General features: G+C 38.2%; 2 protein-coding genes across 4 annotated transcripts in view; both read left to right on the top strand.

Moving 5' to 3' along the window:
- The first annotated feature begins 609 nt into the window (after positions 1-609).
- On the top strand, positions 610-5497 carry LOC127413902 (serine/arginine-rich splicing factor 5-like). Its single transcript, XM_051651470.1, has 8 exons — positions 610-763; positions 1340-1485; positions 1581-1651; positions 2838-2954; positions 3058-3127; positions 4328-4401; positions 4490-4597; positions 4709-5497. Exons 1-8 carry the CDS (start codon positions 703-705, stop codon positions 4923-4925), a joined length of 864 nt encoding a protein of 287 aa, XP_051507430.1. The 5' UTR covers positions 610-702; the 3' UTR covers positions 4926-5497.
- A 1770-nt stretch (positions 5498-7267) lies between these two features.
- LOC127413888 (phosphofurin acidic cluster sorting protein 2-like) overlaps positions 7268-17215 on the top strand; it is a 52557-nt gene continuing 42609 nt past the window's right edge. For all 3 annotated transcript variants that reach the window (XM_051651447.1, XM_051651448.1, XM_051651446.1), the window contains exon 1: positions 7268-7634. In XM_051651447.1, the coding sequence (XP_051507407.1) occupies positions 7516-7634 (119 nt within the window). In that variant the 5' untranslated portion in view covers positions 7268-7515. The remainder of the gene's footprint in view (positions 7635-17215) is intronic.

Raw genomic sequence — 17215 nt, 5'->3', positions numbered from 1 at the left:
ACTTATTTATATAACTGAATTTTATATTTGGAATATGATTATAATCTTATCAACCCGTAGAGCCTGATTCCTTTGGTAATATTTTGTTTTATTTAGACTGTGGCCGAAGCTGAGATCTTTTACTATCTCAGCAAAGACACATTTTGTAGGCATACTCCACTGATGCCATTTATTTATTTTATTTTATTTATTTATTTATTTATTTTTGCCTCAAGTAGTATTTCTTGTTTTGATGTCATGGACAATTCAAGACATTTACAGACAAATAGAGAATAAAGAACTAAATAGCTATACAGAATCAAATTGCTGCCAGTGAGGGAGAGAGAGCTTGGCTTTTTGTGCTATAAGCCTAAAGAGATTCTTTTTTTTTAATGATTTAAAAATGCACTCCCTGTGCCTCCTAAATGTGCTCATGTGACTTCTGATTCGCTCAACAACAGCAGTCAGGTCACATGATGGCTTCTTTCTGGTACTATTCCAGACTGGATCAAACCAGTTCCAGCTGGAAAAGTGTAAAGTGCTTAACGTATAAAGTGTAACCAATAGATACCTAACAGGACAAAATTAATCACATGAAATAGCTGGTATAAGCACTTGCAGAGCTTATGAGATAGACACAATTTGTTTGTAACGTTTACGAACACGTTCACGAGCCCCATCCGCCCTTCCCCTCCCCCTCGCGCGCGAGACTTATATAAATACATGTGCGCGCAACCGCGTTCGCCATTTTCGAGACCAACGCCATTTACTGTTGTAAGCAGAGGTGAGATGACGAAGCAGAATATTTCGAAATATGTCCTATTTTCAGTTTAATTTTTTTATTCTTTTGGATGAATTTTGTTAGTACAAAAGGAGTCTCATTTTAACGGTAGATTGATCGATTTTGCTATTAAACATCTAGTAAATGTGTCTGCGCATGTCGACGAGGCCTGAACCGCCCGACGGATCTGTTTGCATCTTCAGTCAGAGTTATTCGCTTAGATTTCTATTGCTTTTCTAAGAGGCTCGTTGGTTGTATTGGGGTTATATTATATTTTTTGTTTTAATTTTTGTCTATATAATGGCGTTTTCATCAGTCTGAAGGACACGAGGTTGCTAAATTGAGCTAATCCTCGTTTCCACGAATGTCTATGTCTACAACACGTGTCACGTTTTAGGAAATTTACTAATGATTTACGTGGACTGTTTGGACTTTATCAATAATTATCCAGCAATCTAGTTCATTTGTGTAGATTCACCGTGTGTTACCAGTAGGGCGGCGCTCACGAGCTGCTTTTCCTGCAGATCAAAGTACTTGTCAGGCTATTGATTAAACTGCCATTACACGCTGTTTTCTCAGATATCCTTGAACATTTCATCATGAGTGGATGTCGTGTGTTTATCGGCCGTCTGAGCCCCCATGCTCGTGAAAGAGACGTGGAGAAGTTCTTCAAGGGCTACGGACGCATCCGGGAGATCAACCTGAAAAACGGGTTCGGTTTTGTGGTGCGTATTGATTCGACACCCACTCGGGGTTTTTCGTTTACGGGGTGTTGGCGTAATCTTGTGTCTCACTGCCCTCTGCCGTATCATTTTCTCAGGAGTTTGACGACCACAGGGACGCAGATGATGCAGTGTATGAGCTGAATGGGAAAGAACTTTGCAGTGAGAGGTGAGACTGAATCCTGACTGGTTTATGCTATCTGTCCTTGTGTAGATTAAATTCAGCTCTTTTTGTAATTGTGCAGGACTTTGGCTTATGATCATAAGTCCAAATAGCAATTTAAATGCATTATGGTAAAATGCGAATTAGGTCAGATTAGTAGTATAGTGCAATTGATCAATTGTAGGTTGAGTAGCCTATTGGGTTTTTGCAAAGGTCACCCTTAGACCTTATTCACAGTAGCGCCATTTTTAACGGGAATGAAAATGAGGCTGTGAGGGATAGACTTGCCATCTCTTCAATGCCACGCACGATATAAAGCTCTTTGATCCCATCTGATTTTCCACAACTCGTTATGTTTTATTTTTTTTTACTGAATGTTCTTGGAAAGATTACGTTTTTGTCTGCGGAATGATCCCAAAAACTATTTAAACTGCAGTACAGCCCATTGAAGAGACTGTACGTCTATCCCTCACAGCTTCGTTGTCATTCCCATCAAAAATCAAAGATGGCGCTGCTGTGAATAAGGTCTATGAATATTATAGCTGTTCGAATATATGAATATATATGCTCTGTAACAAAGTTAAATTTTGGTGAACTGAACCACCAGTCAGTATGGCGATAGACACGTGACCAAAATCGAAACGTCACACGCTGACCTCTTGGCTCAAAGAATACATTTTAAGGCTGTTTTATTGTTGCAAGAAAGTGAGTTTTATTCTCTTACACCAGAAGCCCTCCCATTTGACATCATATCCTGGTCTGTTGTGATGTCCGAAAAAATTTGCGTGCTCAAAGCCTAGTGTTGCTGCCCTTTATGTATGGAAAAAAACAACCTCTAGATTAAAAAATGGCAAACACTTGCACACAGAAACATAAATTTCAAAGTCTTCTGAAATGAAACGATCACTTTAAAAGACAGGATTTTTGTTTTTGGGTAAACGATTCATTTAAACATGTATCCACGGTCCCGTCCAATGCATCGAGTTGTAACGGCAAGATTTGGGTGTGAAGTGGTTTAATTTTTGCCCATGGCAGGCAAAGTCGTAGGATATTAAAGTAGTGTTTTTCTAGTTGGACATTTAAAACTGAATGAGTAATGATTTCAGTTTTACTGAATTCGTGCACCTCCCTTGTTTCAGGCTTGTTTCATGTTTTCAATGGTCTGTATTAACCGTGTTGTCTTTAATTCCAGGGTGACCATCGAGCATGCCCGCTCTCGTCGTGGAAGAGGTGGCGGTCCAGGAATGGGAGGAGGACGTTTCTCTCCACGCTTTGGAGGATATCGTCAGTCTCGCAGTGCAGGTTCCAGGTATGCCAGCATTGTGGTTTCGCATTGTACGCCAGAGAGTATGATTATTCTCATCAGTGCAAAATAGTCCAATCAATTGTGTAAACCTCTGATCCTTTCACAGGTATGGCCCACCAGTGCGCACAGAACACCGAATCATTGTGGAGAACCTGTCCTCCCGTATCAGCTGGCAGGTGAGCGCTGCCATGTGGAAGCAGCAGAGCAGTACAGCAGTTTGCTGTTGTAGTGTTTCATCTTCCCTGTGTTTCTTTTGACTTTGACACCAGCACAAAAACACAACCTTTTATCACCTTTGTTACTTTCAAAAACTGTCAATGTTTCTGTGAGTAACCTGGATGTTCAATTTCCTCTTCACTTCAGCCAAACCTTACTTAAGTGAAATGATGATTTGTAATGCTGAAAGGTTCTCTAACACAGACCCATGTTTTTCAAACCTTTTCTTTAACAGCTGTGGTCTGGTATTCTTTAATTGGAGTTGCATGCACAGCCTCCGAGGTGCATAGCGCCCTCCCCGGTTGTGTTCTGAATAGTGTCCCTGTGGTGCCTCACCCGACACGCAGTGTCTGCTGGTCTAAATCTTGGCTGGGTCCGTAGCTCCAGACAGAGCCGTAGCGCAGGATAGCCTTAGAGGAGCTGGGTAGCCGCTCTCTTGAGGGTCTGTGATGTCAGATCTGCTCCATCCCCCTCGCTCTGCTGTTTGGGTCTAATTCTGTTGGTGCTGAAGCGGGGAGGGATGCAGGGTTTTGGCCCCTCCCCCATCCTCTCTCTCTCTCTCTGGTGGGGTCCGTTCTTACGGAGGCCGGATGGGTCGAGTCCGAGGTCGTTTTAACGCTTCATTGCTTCTGTTTGCTATTTGGACAAGTGGCTCTTTGCTAATGCCTTCTATGGTTTGGAACGGTAAGTAGCTCATCACACTGGGTAGCTACATGGTAAAGAGGGTTCTGCCATTGAGCAGGAAAACGTTACACTTAAATCTGGCGTTAGATGTAAATGGAGAGATTCCAGGTTCCAACCAGTAGTTTACGATATGCGAAAATCTACCTCACATAATGAGAACCTGTTCTCCGAACTAGTTTTTAGTCAAATCCCAGGCGTGTCACTTCCATCAGAGTCGTGTTGCCGAAAACGCTCCAGTAGTTTTATAACTGGAACAAATGCCACTTTGAAATACCAACTGGTAAGATGACATCAGTCGCGGGTGCTTTCGACAGGTGCACACTGCAGCATCAGTGCACACTTTAGTTGTATAGATGGGAGTTCTCAGAGCAGATTCTGCAGAATGCAGTATTTCATGTGTGAGTGCTAAGCTGCTGTGTGTGGGTCAGTTGTTTGGGTTTGCGTGATGTCTTTAAATGCCATATGCTTTCCTGCAGGATCTGAAGGACTTGATGAGGAAGGTGGGAGAGGTAACCTTTGTGGATGCGCACAGGACCAATAAGAACGAAGGGTAAGGTCATGTGCGTGATTATGCATACAACAATTATATATGACTGTCAAGTGTATCTAATGATGTGTGCACTGACTGTGTTTTACAGGGTGGTCGAGTTTGCTTCCCACAGTGATATGAAGAATGCCCTTGAAAAGTTGGACGGAACAGATCTGAATGGACGCAAACTCAAGCTGTACGAAGATCATAAGAGGAAGTATGTAATACACAATTGCACAGGGCTCTTTGAAAGAGCTTTTCAGTTGACTAAATCTAACCCTAAATCTTTATTTTTTTTATACATTTTTTTTTTTTTCCTTCTCTGCAGTCGGAGCAGGAGTCGTTCCCGAAGCAGGAGCAGCTCCCGTTCCCGTTCAGCCAGTCGGAGTCGCAGTCCTGAGCGTGGAAGCAAACGCTCCCGCAGCCGCTCAGTCAGTCGTACTCCAGAAAAGTCTTCCAACAACCGCTCTCCCTCCCGCTCTCCGTCTCCCGCTCCAAGGAAACAGAGTCGGTCTCGGTCTGCCTCTGTGGAGAGTCAGCACTGAGACAAGTGTGTGTGTGTGTGTGTGTGTGTGTGTGTGTGTGTGCGTATGAGATGGAGAGGCTGAGCTTTTTTCCATTTATTAGTGTGGCATATGTCATTGTGCTACTTCAGTGTAAATTACTGTGACTTGAATGAATGGGTGTGTTTGAAGGTTTTTTGTTTTGCATTATTAATGCTGAAGAGGTTTAGTTGATTATGAGGCTAAACTTGAAGACTAAAGATTTTCACAAGGTCTTCATTTGAATTTTTATTTGGTCAATAACACCTAGAGTACCTCTGTAGAGAACATGTGGGTTTTGTTTTTCCAACCTTTTTTTTTTTTTTTTTTTTAAGTCTTTGTGGTTCATCAAATTTATACCTGTATATACACTCTGGAATAAAGTATATTGATATTTGGCAGAGGCAGATATTGGAAGTGTGCGCTTTCCTTATTAATGTTCTCATTATACGGCTGTGCTGAGTTTATCCTTACTGCTGTGCTTCTGCCATGGTGGGGTGGGATTGTTAGAAGCTTTATTTCATTGTTAATTGTGATATCTGATACTGCAAATTAAACTTTTGATATTGATCGTTTGTTTGCACTGGGAGCTGCTTTTTTTGTGCTGTGTTCAAAAGCTCAAAAGAGCAACTTGCTTTGTCTGTGCTAGTGCTGAGCACAGTCCACTAGGTGGCGTTGCTTATTTTGTACAAAGTGGAGACTAGTCTTTTTAAATGCCAAACATTTATAAACACTTTGAATTTTTAATATAACTACACCATAAATTAAATTTAGACCTGCACCAGGTGATTAGAGGGAGTCAAAATATTCTATTTATTTTGTATTTAATGACTTGATTACAGACAACAGTATATCAAAACAAGCTTGGATTGACATTGACAAGCTGGTCCAACAGCTGTAGTTTTCAAACGTCTGTGTTGAGTTTAAGCGGCACAGATCTTTAAAGCTACATCACTCAGTAGCTGCCTTTTAAAAATCAACACTGCCCACAGAGGCCCCATCACGTGACTCACCGAGATGAGATGGGAGTTATTGATTCACTCAACGTATTTCCCTACAATGATGATGATAAGCACACTTGACACCAGTATTTTTAAATTGATCTCTGTTGCTATGAGGATCCTGGCAACCAAGTGTGAGAAGTATGAATAGGAGACATTGAATCCTCTGCAGTGTCCGTGGACAAAACACTCCCTCAATGCCTCTCTACCTAATGGTTTTGCATTTTGACCATAAAGCGGGTGTCCTCGGTACACTGCGACGCCTTTTGGTCAAAGTAAAAAAAAAAAATCGCTTGCAGTCTGCTGCCATGATATTTTTAGTTTTCTCAATTCATTTTTTGTTTTAGTTATAGCACAAAACAAATTATTAGATTCTGTCGTTAATCAAAAGAAGCTAAAAATAATAGTGATATTATTGTGTTGCAGAAATAAGTGCCTTCTAATGTACAGTATTTCTGTGTATGGCACAGTGTTTTCTCCTGTTTTCCTCGTCAGTGCTGTTTAGAATGGCGGACCATTAAATACGGGTTTTAACTATTTTAAACACCGGCACATTTGGGGTTGTCAGGGGTTTTGCGACAGAATTCTGTACCAGTTTCAAACATCTCTGAAAATTCTCATTTACTCACCCTCATGCCATCCCAGATGTGTTTGACTTTATTTTGCTGAACACAAACCAAGAGTTTTAGAAAAACATTTCAGCTCAGTAGGTCCATATAATGTAATCCATAAGACTCCAGTGGTTAAATCCGTGTCTTCAGAAGTGAGATGATAGGCGTTGGTGAGATGTGAGAAACAGATCAATGTTTAAGTCCTTTTTTACTATAAGTTCTCCTCCCTGCCCAGTAGGTGGTGATATGCACTAAGAATGCAAATCACCACCCCCCACCAAAAAAAAAAAAGAATGTGAAAGTGGGGATTTATAGTAAAAAATAACTTTATATTGATCTGTTTCTCACCCACACCTATCATATTGCTTCAGAAGATACAGATTAAACCACTGGAGTCGTATGGATTACTTTTATGCTGCCTTTATGTGCTTTTTGGGGATTCAAAATTTGGGTCTCCATTTACTTGCATTGTACAGAGTTGAAATATTCTTCTAGAGATCTTCGTTTGTGTTCAGCAGAAGAAAGTCATGCACATGTGGGATGGCATGAGGGGGTTGTAAATGATGGAAGAATTGTCATTTCTAGGTGAACTATTCCTTTGAATTAGCAATACCGAGATACAGGAGCTGTCCCGTTATCTACCCATCATCCTGAGCCCAGTGAGTAAGAGTGCCAGCGCGCAGATGCGCCAGTCGTCTGGAATAACGAAGGGTCACGTGACTTCCTGCAGCGAGAGAGTGCTGGTGCAGTTTCTTGTCTCTAGCGCTCCGTGCACGGTGTGGAAATACTGTCACGAGCAGAGCCACAGCGGCATGAAGCTGCACGGCGAAACTGTCCATGAATCCCTGCTTCACTCGTGAACAGTTTCCGGAGACAAGCGGATTAATACGCGTTTGAGCGGGGGTTTATATCCAGCGCGATCCCGAAGGAAAAGTTTGCTCACCGTGACGGTTAGAGGTGAACGGGACACCAGCAGCGAGCATGGCGGAGAGAAGTGGCCGGTTGAGCTTCCCAGGGAGCGGGGCGCTCAACAGACCGGTGCCTATGAACCTGTTCGCCACTTGGGAGATAGACGGCTCCTCTCCCAACTGCATCCCCAGGTGAGTCGTATGTGATAGGACGCCCAGGTGGGTTATTTATCAGCGGGGAGGCAGGTGCACGGCGACGGGGAGTGGTGTTTTGTATGTGTGTCAAGACAGAGAAAGGGTGTGTGTGAACCAGTGTTGGGTGTAATGCATTACTAAGTAATTAATTACTGTAATTAAATTACTTTTTCATAAAAAAAAATAAATAAAAAAAAGTGAGAGATTACTCTAAAATTTTCAATAATTTAATTAGTTACTCCTGATGTAATTGCGTTAAATACTGTACAGACTATATAACAATTCTATATAAAACAATAGATAATTTAAAATCGAAATTTAACATCTAATTTTAAAATATATTTTTTCTAATTTAATGCAGCCCCCTTAAAAATTCTTTGGCCGGCTCATGAATAATTTATTTGATTTTATATGATTTATTTGAAAGAATTAAAAGAACAGTTTCATGTCTATCCTTCTATTTTTCATCTGGTCAGGGTTTTCGAATGTAATTATAATAAGTAATGCAATTACTTTTCAGACAGTGTAATTAGTACAGTAATCTAATTACACTAGAAGATGTAATTAGTAGTTATTTATTAATTCCTTTTTAGAGTAATTTACCCAACACTGGCGTGAACTTGTTAGACTGTCATTGTGTTGTACCGATCGCACCGATGTCATCATCGGATCACGGTTGCACAGCACAAATCCAGTGGTGTTCCTGGTGCTCTGCAGATATTACACATCGCTCTGCTAGTCACCATGGGCAGTTTAAACGTGACCCGGCCGCTCTTTGATTATTAAACACAGTAATCACACAATGTCACATACAGTGTTGCACGTTTCTCTGTGTCATTTCTGTTGTGATGCGTTGTCTTTTCTGTGGTAATTTCCGTGAGCACAAGCAAACTATTTGGCCATTGTGATGCGAGCGTGCCTTTCTCGCGACGTGCATGCGCGGTTTTTTATGAATCGGATTAGCTGGAGGGGTCCAACTGTCATCACGGGCCGGTTTAACCCGGTGGATCTGCTGGATCACTATCACCAAAACAAAATGTTCTGACCAAGAGTTTCTGTGACTCATTCAGCCCTTTGTCATGAGTATCGATCGTATCAAAAGAACAGAAGCGTTCCCTATTTCTTTCTGATTTTCTCTTTGTCACGTCCTCTCCTTCTTTCCAAGCCACAAATGGGATCAAAACCCTCTGTGTTGTTCTGGAACAAAGAAGCTGCTAATAAAATGGGCCTGACTGGCACTGTAAGTGTGCTGGCATGCAGGTTGTTTTTGTTTTTAACCCATATAACAGTTCTAATGATGAGCTGAGGGTGGTGTCCACCTGCATAGAGTGATCTTAAAGGGATAGTTTACACAAAAATTAAGATTTTCTCATCATTCACTCACCCTCATGCCATCCCAGATCTGTATAGCTTTCTTTTTTCTGCAGAACACAAATAAAGGTTTTTAGAAGAGTATTTCAGCTCTGTAGGTCCTCACAATGCAAGTGAATGATGGACAGAACTTTGAAGCTTAAATAAGCATATAAAGGCAGCATAAAAGTAATCCATACGACTCTAGGGGTTTAATCCATGTCTTCTGAAGTAATATGATAAATGTGGGTGAGAAACAGATAAATATTTGAGTCATTTTTTAATATAAATTCTCCTCCCTGCCCAGTAGGTGGCGATTAGCACAAACAATGTGAATTGCCAAAAACAAAAGAAGAATGCGAAAGTGGATATTTATAGTAGGGGACTTAAATATTGATCTATTTCTCACCCACACCTAACGTATCACTTTTGAAGACTTGGATTTTACCACTGGAGTCATATGGATTACTTTTATGCTGCCTTTGTGTGCTTTTTGGAGCTACAAAGTTCTGGCCACCATTTACTTGCATTGGATGGACCAACAGAGCTGAGATATTCTACTAAAAATCTTTGTTTGTGTTCTGGAAAAGAAAGAAAGTCATACACATCTGGGATGGCATGAGGGTGAGTAAATGATAAGAGCATTTTCATTTTTGGGTGAACTATCCCTTTAAACAGTTGGAGCAAACAGAGAGATGAATGGAGAATAGAGAGAGAGGGAGATGTGCCTTATAAATTCTTGATCAGAATTAAAGATTCAAGACTGTAGCAAACACACATTTTTCCTCAGGCCCTTTGTCTGCTCACTGTATGTGTGTGAGAATCACGGCCTTTGTTTGTAGAATTCATACTGTGTTAATTATGTTAAAATATAGTAATATTCTGTGCACACTGCAGGTGAGAGCAAAATTTGAGAAAAGCAGTGCGTCCCATCACAGTTAGACACATTTACATGTCTATTATAATATGAAATTAACTTTAGTTCATAATGAGCTAATTAACTACATTAGCTGGTCTTCTGAGCTTTTCTGGAGGATTTCCCCCTGTGGACTTCCACTGCAGTGGGTGTGGCCTCATTTGGAAACTCTGGCTGATTGGCTGGGCCCACCGTGAAAGCCATGTCCCTGATGTAGCACAAGGACTGGTTCTTATTTTGGGTTGTTAGCTAGCTTATCTTATCTTAGAAACAGTAAGAAATGTGTCGCCGGGATTCTTGTTTTAAAATGGTCTATCTTTTTTGTGTATAGATATTAGAATGTCTGTTTGTTTACTGTTTTTGTTTCATATAACCCCAGTCTCTAAACACACTTGTATAACAGATATGTTTTTATTTTTAAAGAGACTGTGAGTTAGCAATGCATAAAAAAAAGGAAACATGGGTCTGACACGCAAAGTCTTTATGTTGTCAAAACCACAAGTGGATGTGTGTGTGTGCTATTTTAAATATGTGAATGGTTTACCTCAAAACAAGTGGTTTTGTTTAGTGTTCTTTGCTGCTTTGCAAAAACACAGTCATGATCCATTTCTTGTGTTTAAGTAAATGTTTGAGTTTGGTGTTAACTGTGTATATTGAGTGCTTTGAGGAAGATTAAACCTCCTCTCCATTAGAGGTCAACCGATAGTGGATTTTGCAGATACTGATAATAGATTAATCAGCAGATAGTTTTTAAAATGTATTTATGGAATGTTAAAGGGATAGTTCACCCAAAAATAAAAATTCTCTCATTATTTACTCAACCTCATGCCATCCCAGGTGTGTATGACTTACTTTCTTGTATGACTTACAGTGCATACTGCTGCTGACTGTAAGCATGATTTAGAGTTAAAAAAGTACTTAAATATTTATCTTCTTTGCACCAAAAGTGATCGTGTCGCTTTAGAAGACATTAATTTCACAGCTGGTGTCGTATGGATGAAGTTTATGCTGATTGTCTGTGATTTTTGGAGCTTAAAAAAATCGGATCACCATCCACTTGCATTTTAAGGACCTGCTGTACTGAGCTAAGATATTTTTAAAATTTTCTTCAAATGTGTTCTGGTGAAGAAAGAAAGTCATAAACACATGGTATATCATGTGGGTGAGTAATAGAGCACGACCAATTTTAGAGGGGGAAATTCACCGATTACCGATATGGTGGCCGATATAGATAATTTTTGAGCTGGAATGAAAACAGACCTTTTCTATGTGGATTGTGCACCGATTTTGCACCGATATGACTATGCAAAGGTACTCAGAAGGCTGCTTTCTTAAATATTTTTATCACAGAACATTTGACATTATTATTATACATTGTTAACAAATTCTAGAAATGAACACTGAGAAAATAAAGAATAAATAAAAATACAATAAATAGCTTAAAAAACATCAGTACTGTAGGTTTAGTACAAGTCAGTTGCTGACCATTTAAATAAAGAAGAAATAAAATAAAAATCAGTACTGTATGTTTAGTATCAGTCAATTACTAACCATTAAAATAAAGAATATATACAAATACAATAAATAGCTTAAAAAACATCAGTACTGTTTAGTATCAGTCAATTGCTGACCATTTAAATAAAGAATAAATAAAATAAAATTAGTACTGTATGTTTAGTATCAGTCAATTGCTGACCATTAAAATAAAGAATAAATAAAATAAAATTAGTACTGTATGTTTAGTATCAGTCAATTGCTGACCATTAAAATAAAGAATAAATAAAAATACAATAAATAGCTAAATAAAAATCAGTACTGTATGTTTAGTATCAGTCAATTACTAACCATTAAAATAAAGAATATATACAAATACAATAAATAGCTTAAAAAACATCAGTACTGTTTAGTATCAGTCAATTGCTGACCATTTAAATAAAGAATAAATAAAATAAAATTAGTACTGTATGTTTAGTATCAGTCAATTGCTGACCATTTAAATAAAGAATAAATAAAATAAAATTAGTACTGTATGTTTAGTATCAGTCAATTGCTGACCATTAAAATAAAGAATAAATAAAAATACAATAAATAGCTAAATAAAAATCTGTACTGTATGTTTAGTATCAGTCAATTGCCCACCATTAAAATAAAGAATAAATAAAAATAAAATAAATAGCTTAATTAACATCAGTACTGTATGTTTAGTATCAGTCAAATGCTGACCATTAAAATAAAGAATACATTCAAATAAAATAAATAGCTAAATAAACATCAGTACTGTTTAGTATCAGTCAATGGCTGACCATTTAAATAAAGAATAAATAAAAAATAAAATAAATAGCTAAATAAACATCAGTACTGTTTAGTATCAGTCAATTGCTGACCGTTTAAATAAAGAATAAATAAAAATACAATAAATAGCTAAATAAACATCAGGGGCCGGTTGCACCAGCTATACGTACGTTACAACTTAGCCTAGTTGTGGCATAAATGGGCACTAAGTCACAATTTATGCTCTACTAAATATTTGAGCGTTGCACCATTAAATTTATGTAGGACGTAACTAAATATATACGGAAGCCTCCGACCAGGAGCAACTGATGGAATAAAAAAACAGACTCATTTAATGACATCAATGAGCTCATGTTTTGGTTGACAGGCATCAGTCCTTTCGACATATATGATGATGTTGGCATTTACACTCGTTGGCATTTACGAGAGAGAAAAAAAACGTACTTTTAAGCAGCTCTTCAGCATGAAACCGATCTAACGATGCCATTTTTAGGGTTCGTCGCCCGTTGTCAAGTTTCAACACATTCAGTACATATATATAGGATATTAAAATGAATAAATGTCTATTTTCCCAGCCTGTTGTATTAGTATTTATCACCCCTCATTTATTTTAGATACTGTTCCTATATATTATTATTTACACAGGGCAAATATACTATTTATTAAATCTACTTTTATTACATATCCTATTTTAATGTCTGGAAAACCAGACTTTTAAATATTACATTTTGTAAATGCAATGACTGGAATTGTTTGGTTGATGGGGGTACCAAACTGTGAATCCTGAACAAAACAGTTTGGTGAATACATGTTTACTCATTAGCTTCCACTCAGCTGACAACAATAAAAGTAGTTACATGATTAGCTAGTTAGCTGTAAGCTCGCTGCCACAGAGAGTAAATGATGGACTTTATTTACTTTCCAGCATTGCGTCTCACCAATTAGGTAACAGCAAAGTGTGACATGGTTGTCGGGGACAAGGTTAACGTTATATTAGTTATATAAAATGATGGGGTCATTTTTTATTAACTTTCCAGTATGTAGTTCACAAACTAGTTAGCAATTTAAGGAGAAGAGACCGCTTAAATCCACACCGTTTAACTCCGCCCTGTCTGCAGAGCCACCGTCAGTTCAGAGTCAGCTCTGTAAACAATGGAGTCGGAGCGCGCTTTGCGGGACAGACTACGCTATGACACCAATTCTAAAGCATTTTCTGCATTATATATTCTGAAAAAAAGTTTTCATATCGGTAAAATATACGCCGATACCGATATATCGGTGAAAGGCTAATATCGGCCGGCCGATATAATGAGAGCATTTTCATTTTTGGGTGAACTATCTCTTTAAAAAAATATATTATTCTTTCCTTACTATGGCACTGGCTAGGGATGTCACTATTATACAGTTTCACTATTAACCACGATTAAAAATGTCATGGTTAATTTAACCGCAAAAATTTAGAATAAATGGCAAAAAAGCGTAAAATGTTTTATTCACAAGCGGCAAAAATGTTATGTATATAATATATAAATATATAATATAAAAGAGTTTTGTAGTGTAAGCCTATCTCTTTTGCATGTGTCTGGGTGGTGATAGCAGCTGTTGCTATGGTTAAGGACGGTAATGGTGCTTAGCCAGGTGACGTGGACTTACACAAAAACTCCAAAATATAAGAGGATTTCGATCTACCAGACTAGCATCAACCAAAAAAGTGACTTAAATCGGCTGTTTGGGAGCATTTGAATGACTGACTGAAGACAACGTATGGAAAACATGCTTACAGAAGTCATATATAGATTAAAGATACACATCCTACACATAGGACAAGACGTTCCTCTAGTCGTTCAACAACCAACTAGTGAGTTTAATATTTTTAGCTGTGGTGCTTTTAAAAGCATGAATTGGAGATGCAACTTTTTGTAATGTTTAAGTGTGCTGACAGCGCGTGGTACATTTGCATGTACAAATTCACTGCATTCAATAATAAATGTCAATTTGAGTTATTATTGGACTTTAAACAGCCTGCTTTAAGCAATGTTCCTGCTATTATGCATAGTCCACAGGTTTATTTGTGAGGTGTTGTTGTGAACAGATTAAAGGACAGTATTTTTATGGAGTCTTTTGCCGATTCTTCATGGTGGGATGTCTGACAGACAACGGATTGCTTTAATAAACTGTTGCAGAAAATAAAACTGTTGGATCATATGAACGATGTTTTGCAGCCATAATAATCTTACAGTTATGCACTCCAAGCACTCCAGTTACATTGTAGCGCATCATTCTGCACTCAGATGGGAACCGTCAAAAGCTCACACCGCGGCATCCCTAGCACAGACATGTACCACATTTACATGGACACCATTTATTGTGAGAAAGCTGCTTAAGGCTTGAAATCGGTGTATGCGTTTACATGAGCCGTGTTAGCAGCATTTTCTTTACTCCCGTATACATTCGGTTTAGTCAGTAAGCAGCTTTCTCCACAGCAACGTAATTGCCCCGCGATGCTATTTTATTCTCTTTTTCTACGCTTTATTTCGTGAAATGCCATAGTTGTTGCTGTGTTTGTTTCCATCGTGACCTGCAGCAGAATTGCGCTGCAATAGTGAGGTTTCCATCTTTCGTAAAACTCCGGGATCCCCCCAGTGTACGAGCGCATAGTTGCGAACATGAGGAACAGTCAATATTTTACATTGGTGTGTATAAATGGGTAGTGTACATGCTTTTCCCACTGTACACCCAGAAATGTTGAATTCTTTTCGCTGTGTTGACATGCTGTTGGGCTCCATCCTATGACTTTGTTGTCTATTCATGCACATGCGCACTCCCTAAAAACCTGTATGAACGCCACTTATGCGATTACATGACCACATTAAGCCACATTCTCCAGGAGAATCCCAGGTGTGTTAAATCGCTTTCTCTTAATCCCTTGACCGTTACAGTGCTCTGTATTAAGTATTAACCAAATTAAGCTTTTTATAGCCTATATATTCACCAAATGAAGAGTTTTGTATATAGTACATAGATATTTCACTAGATGAGGTTTAATGAGGAATAAGGTTTATTATTATTCACAAGATATGAAGTTGAAGAGAGACAACTAGTTATTAGTTGTTGTATCGCATTTTTCTTTGCATACCCTTGCTTTAACTTAGAACATTTAACTAATCAAAATTACACAACATGCATTGAAGTGAGGATAAAAATATGGATGAATATTGTCAATGATGAAAGATTTAGAGACAGCAAATCCCCTTAGTGTCAGTGATTGTCTTTATTTCACTTCTAGAGGCCACTGTTGTACTGTAGAACCAAGCCGTTCTTACTGTCGAATTCTCTAGCACCGGACACAGAGGAATAAATAAAAGAACTATCTGCATAGATTTTTGCAGATAACCGATAGTTCCAAAAAGCAACTATCGGCACCGATTAATCTGTAAAACCGATATATTGGTCTACCTCTACTCTCCATCCTTCAATCAGACTTCTAAACTACCATCCTACCAAACTAAGTTGGTGACATCTGGAGATTATGAATCAGTAGTCAACTGTCATCAAGTACTGAAGTGTTTGTGGCAGACCGAAGACTCTTCTTTAGTCTGAAATGCAGATCTGCAATCTGTTGTTTCCAGTGTGGATTTATGTAGATCTCCTCTGATATCTGAGAGTGTTAGTGAGAAAAATAATGAATTTGTGTTGAGCAGCTGTGTTTAATAAGAATGATCATTTTGATTCACACACTGCAAAATTGGTCACGCATACAAACTCAAAGACTGAAGCTTGTGTGTTGATTATGTGTGATGGCAGATTTGATCGATTTATGTTGGCTTAATATTAGATCACTGCAGCTGCCGTAATCCTCACTTTCAATTAAGCTGTCAGAACCGAGACATCTGACTGATCGAGTCACGCTGAAGTCAGCCAGAAACTCCCAGAGTGTTACAGATAAAATGCTGTAAAAAAAATTGCTACAGAACACAGAAACATTAAAAGCAAAGCTGCTTTTATCCTTGCAAGTAGATTAAAATGTTTGAGAAACACTGTACTTTATTTTCTGTATATTATTTTTGTTTAATATGAGATTTGTTAGTTTAGCTCTGCACAATCTCTAAGAATGTTGTGGATGTAGGAAGAGGCTGTTAAAAGGCTTAATTTCATGAAAAATCCAATTTTATATTTTGTGGTAAAAGAGCCCTATAGTCCACGTCTGTGTTCGTTGTGTTTAACAGTGTGCCATTTCACGATAAATCACTGACATTTTCAAAATAGCGTATCGGAAAAAAACAGAGACTCTTGACTAGTTTTATTGGCGTATCTCCCAAAGACAAACTCCGCTGTGATCGGCTCCATGTTGTTTTGTCACATGATTTGGTGCATCAAAAGTTTAATCCTTAATGACAGCCCAGAGTGTCCTGAACCGAGATCAGTCAGTTTAAATGAAATGAAATTATGCACGTTGTATAGCGAAGACAAAAAAACACAGTCCACGCATGAGGACGCAGGGTCGCACAAGGTTAAAAAAAAGGCAAAGATCTGGGTTACATTGAGGCACTTACAATGGAAGTAAATGGTGGAGCCAATCTGTACATGTTAAAATACTAACTCTTTTAAAAGTATGACCACAAGACGTAAACAATATGCATATTAACATGATTTTAGTGTGATATAATTGATTACTGACCTTTTCTGTGTAAAGTTATATCCAGTTTAACAACTTTGTTGCCATGACAACATAATGCCATAAACAGTAAAAACAACCACAAAAAATACATAACACAATACATACATTTTAAAAATAGAAAAAAATTGCTTTTATAAAATTATAAGCTTCACATTTCTGCCTTCTAAACCCTCCAAAAATTGGCCCAATTCACTGTAACCTCAATATATATATATATATATATATATATATATAAAATTAGTAAATAAAAGGAGAAATGAGCTGAAATAATTTGTTTGTGGTAATCAACATTGTGCCATAAATGTTGTTAATTGATCTTAACTTGTATTGAACCCTGAAAAT

The sequence above is a fragment of the Myxocyprinus asiaticus genome, chromosome 23, assembly GCF_019703515.2.
Source record: "Myxocyprinus asiaticus isolate MX2 ecotype Aquarium Trade chromosome 23, UBuf_Myxa_2, whole genome shotgun sequence".
In the NCBI taxonomy this organism is placed as follows: domain Eukaryota; kingdom Metazoa; phylum Chordata; class Actinopteri; order Cypriniformes; family Catostomidae; genus Myxocyprinus; species Myxocyprinus asiaticus.
Note: the sequence above shows the minus strand (reverse complement) of the source record. Positions and strands in the feature narration are given on the sequence as shown.

Coding starts and splice junctions, on each gene's coding strand:
- LOC127413902 (XM_051651470.1), top strand. CDS start 703: ATGTGCGCGCAACCGCGTTCGCCATTTTCGAGACCAACGCCATTTACT. Junction 4,402..4,489: donor AGGACCAATAAGAACGAAGG/GTAAGGTCATGT, acceptor TGTGTTTTACAG/GGTGGTCGAGTTTGCTTCCC. Junction 4,598..4,708: donor TACGAAGATCATAAGAGGAA/GTATGTAATACA, acceptor CCTTCTCTGCAG/TCGGAGCAGGAGTCGTTCCC.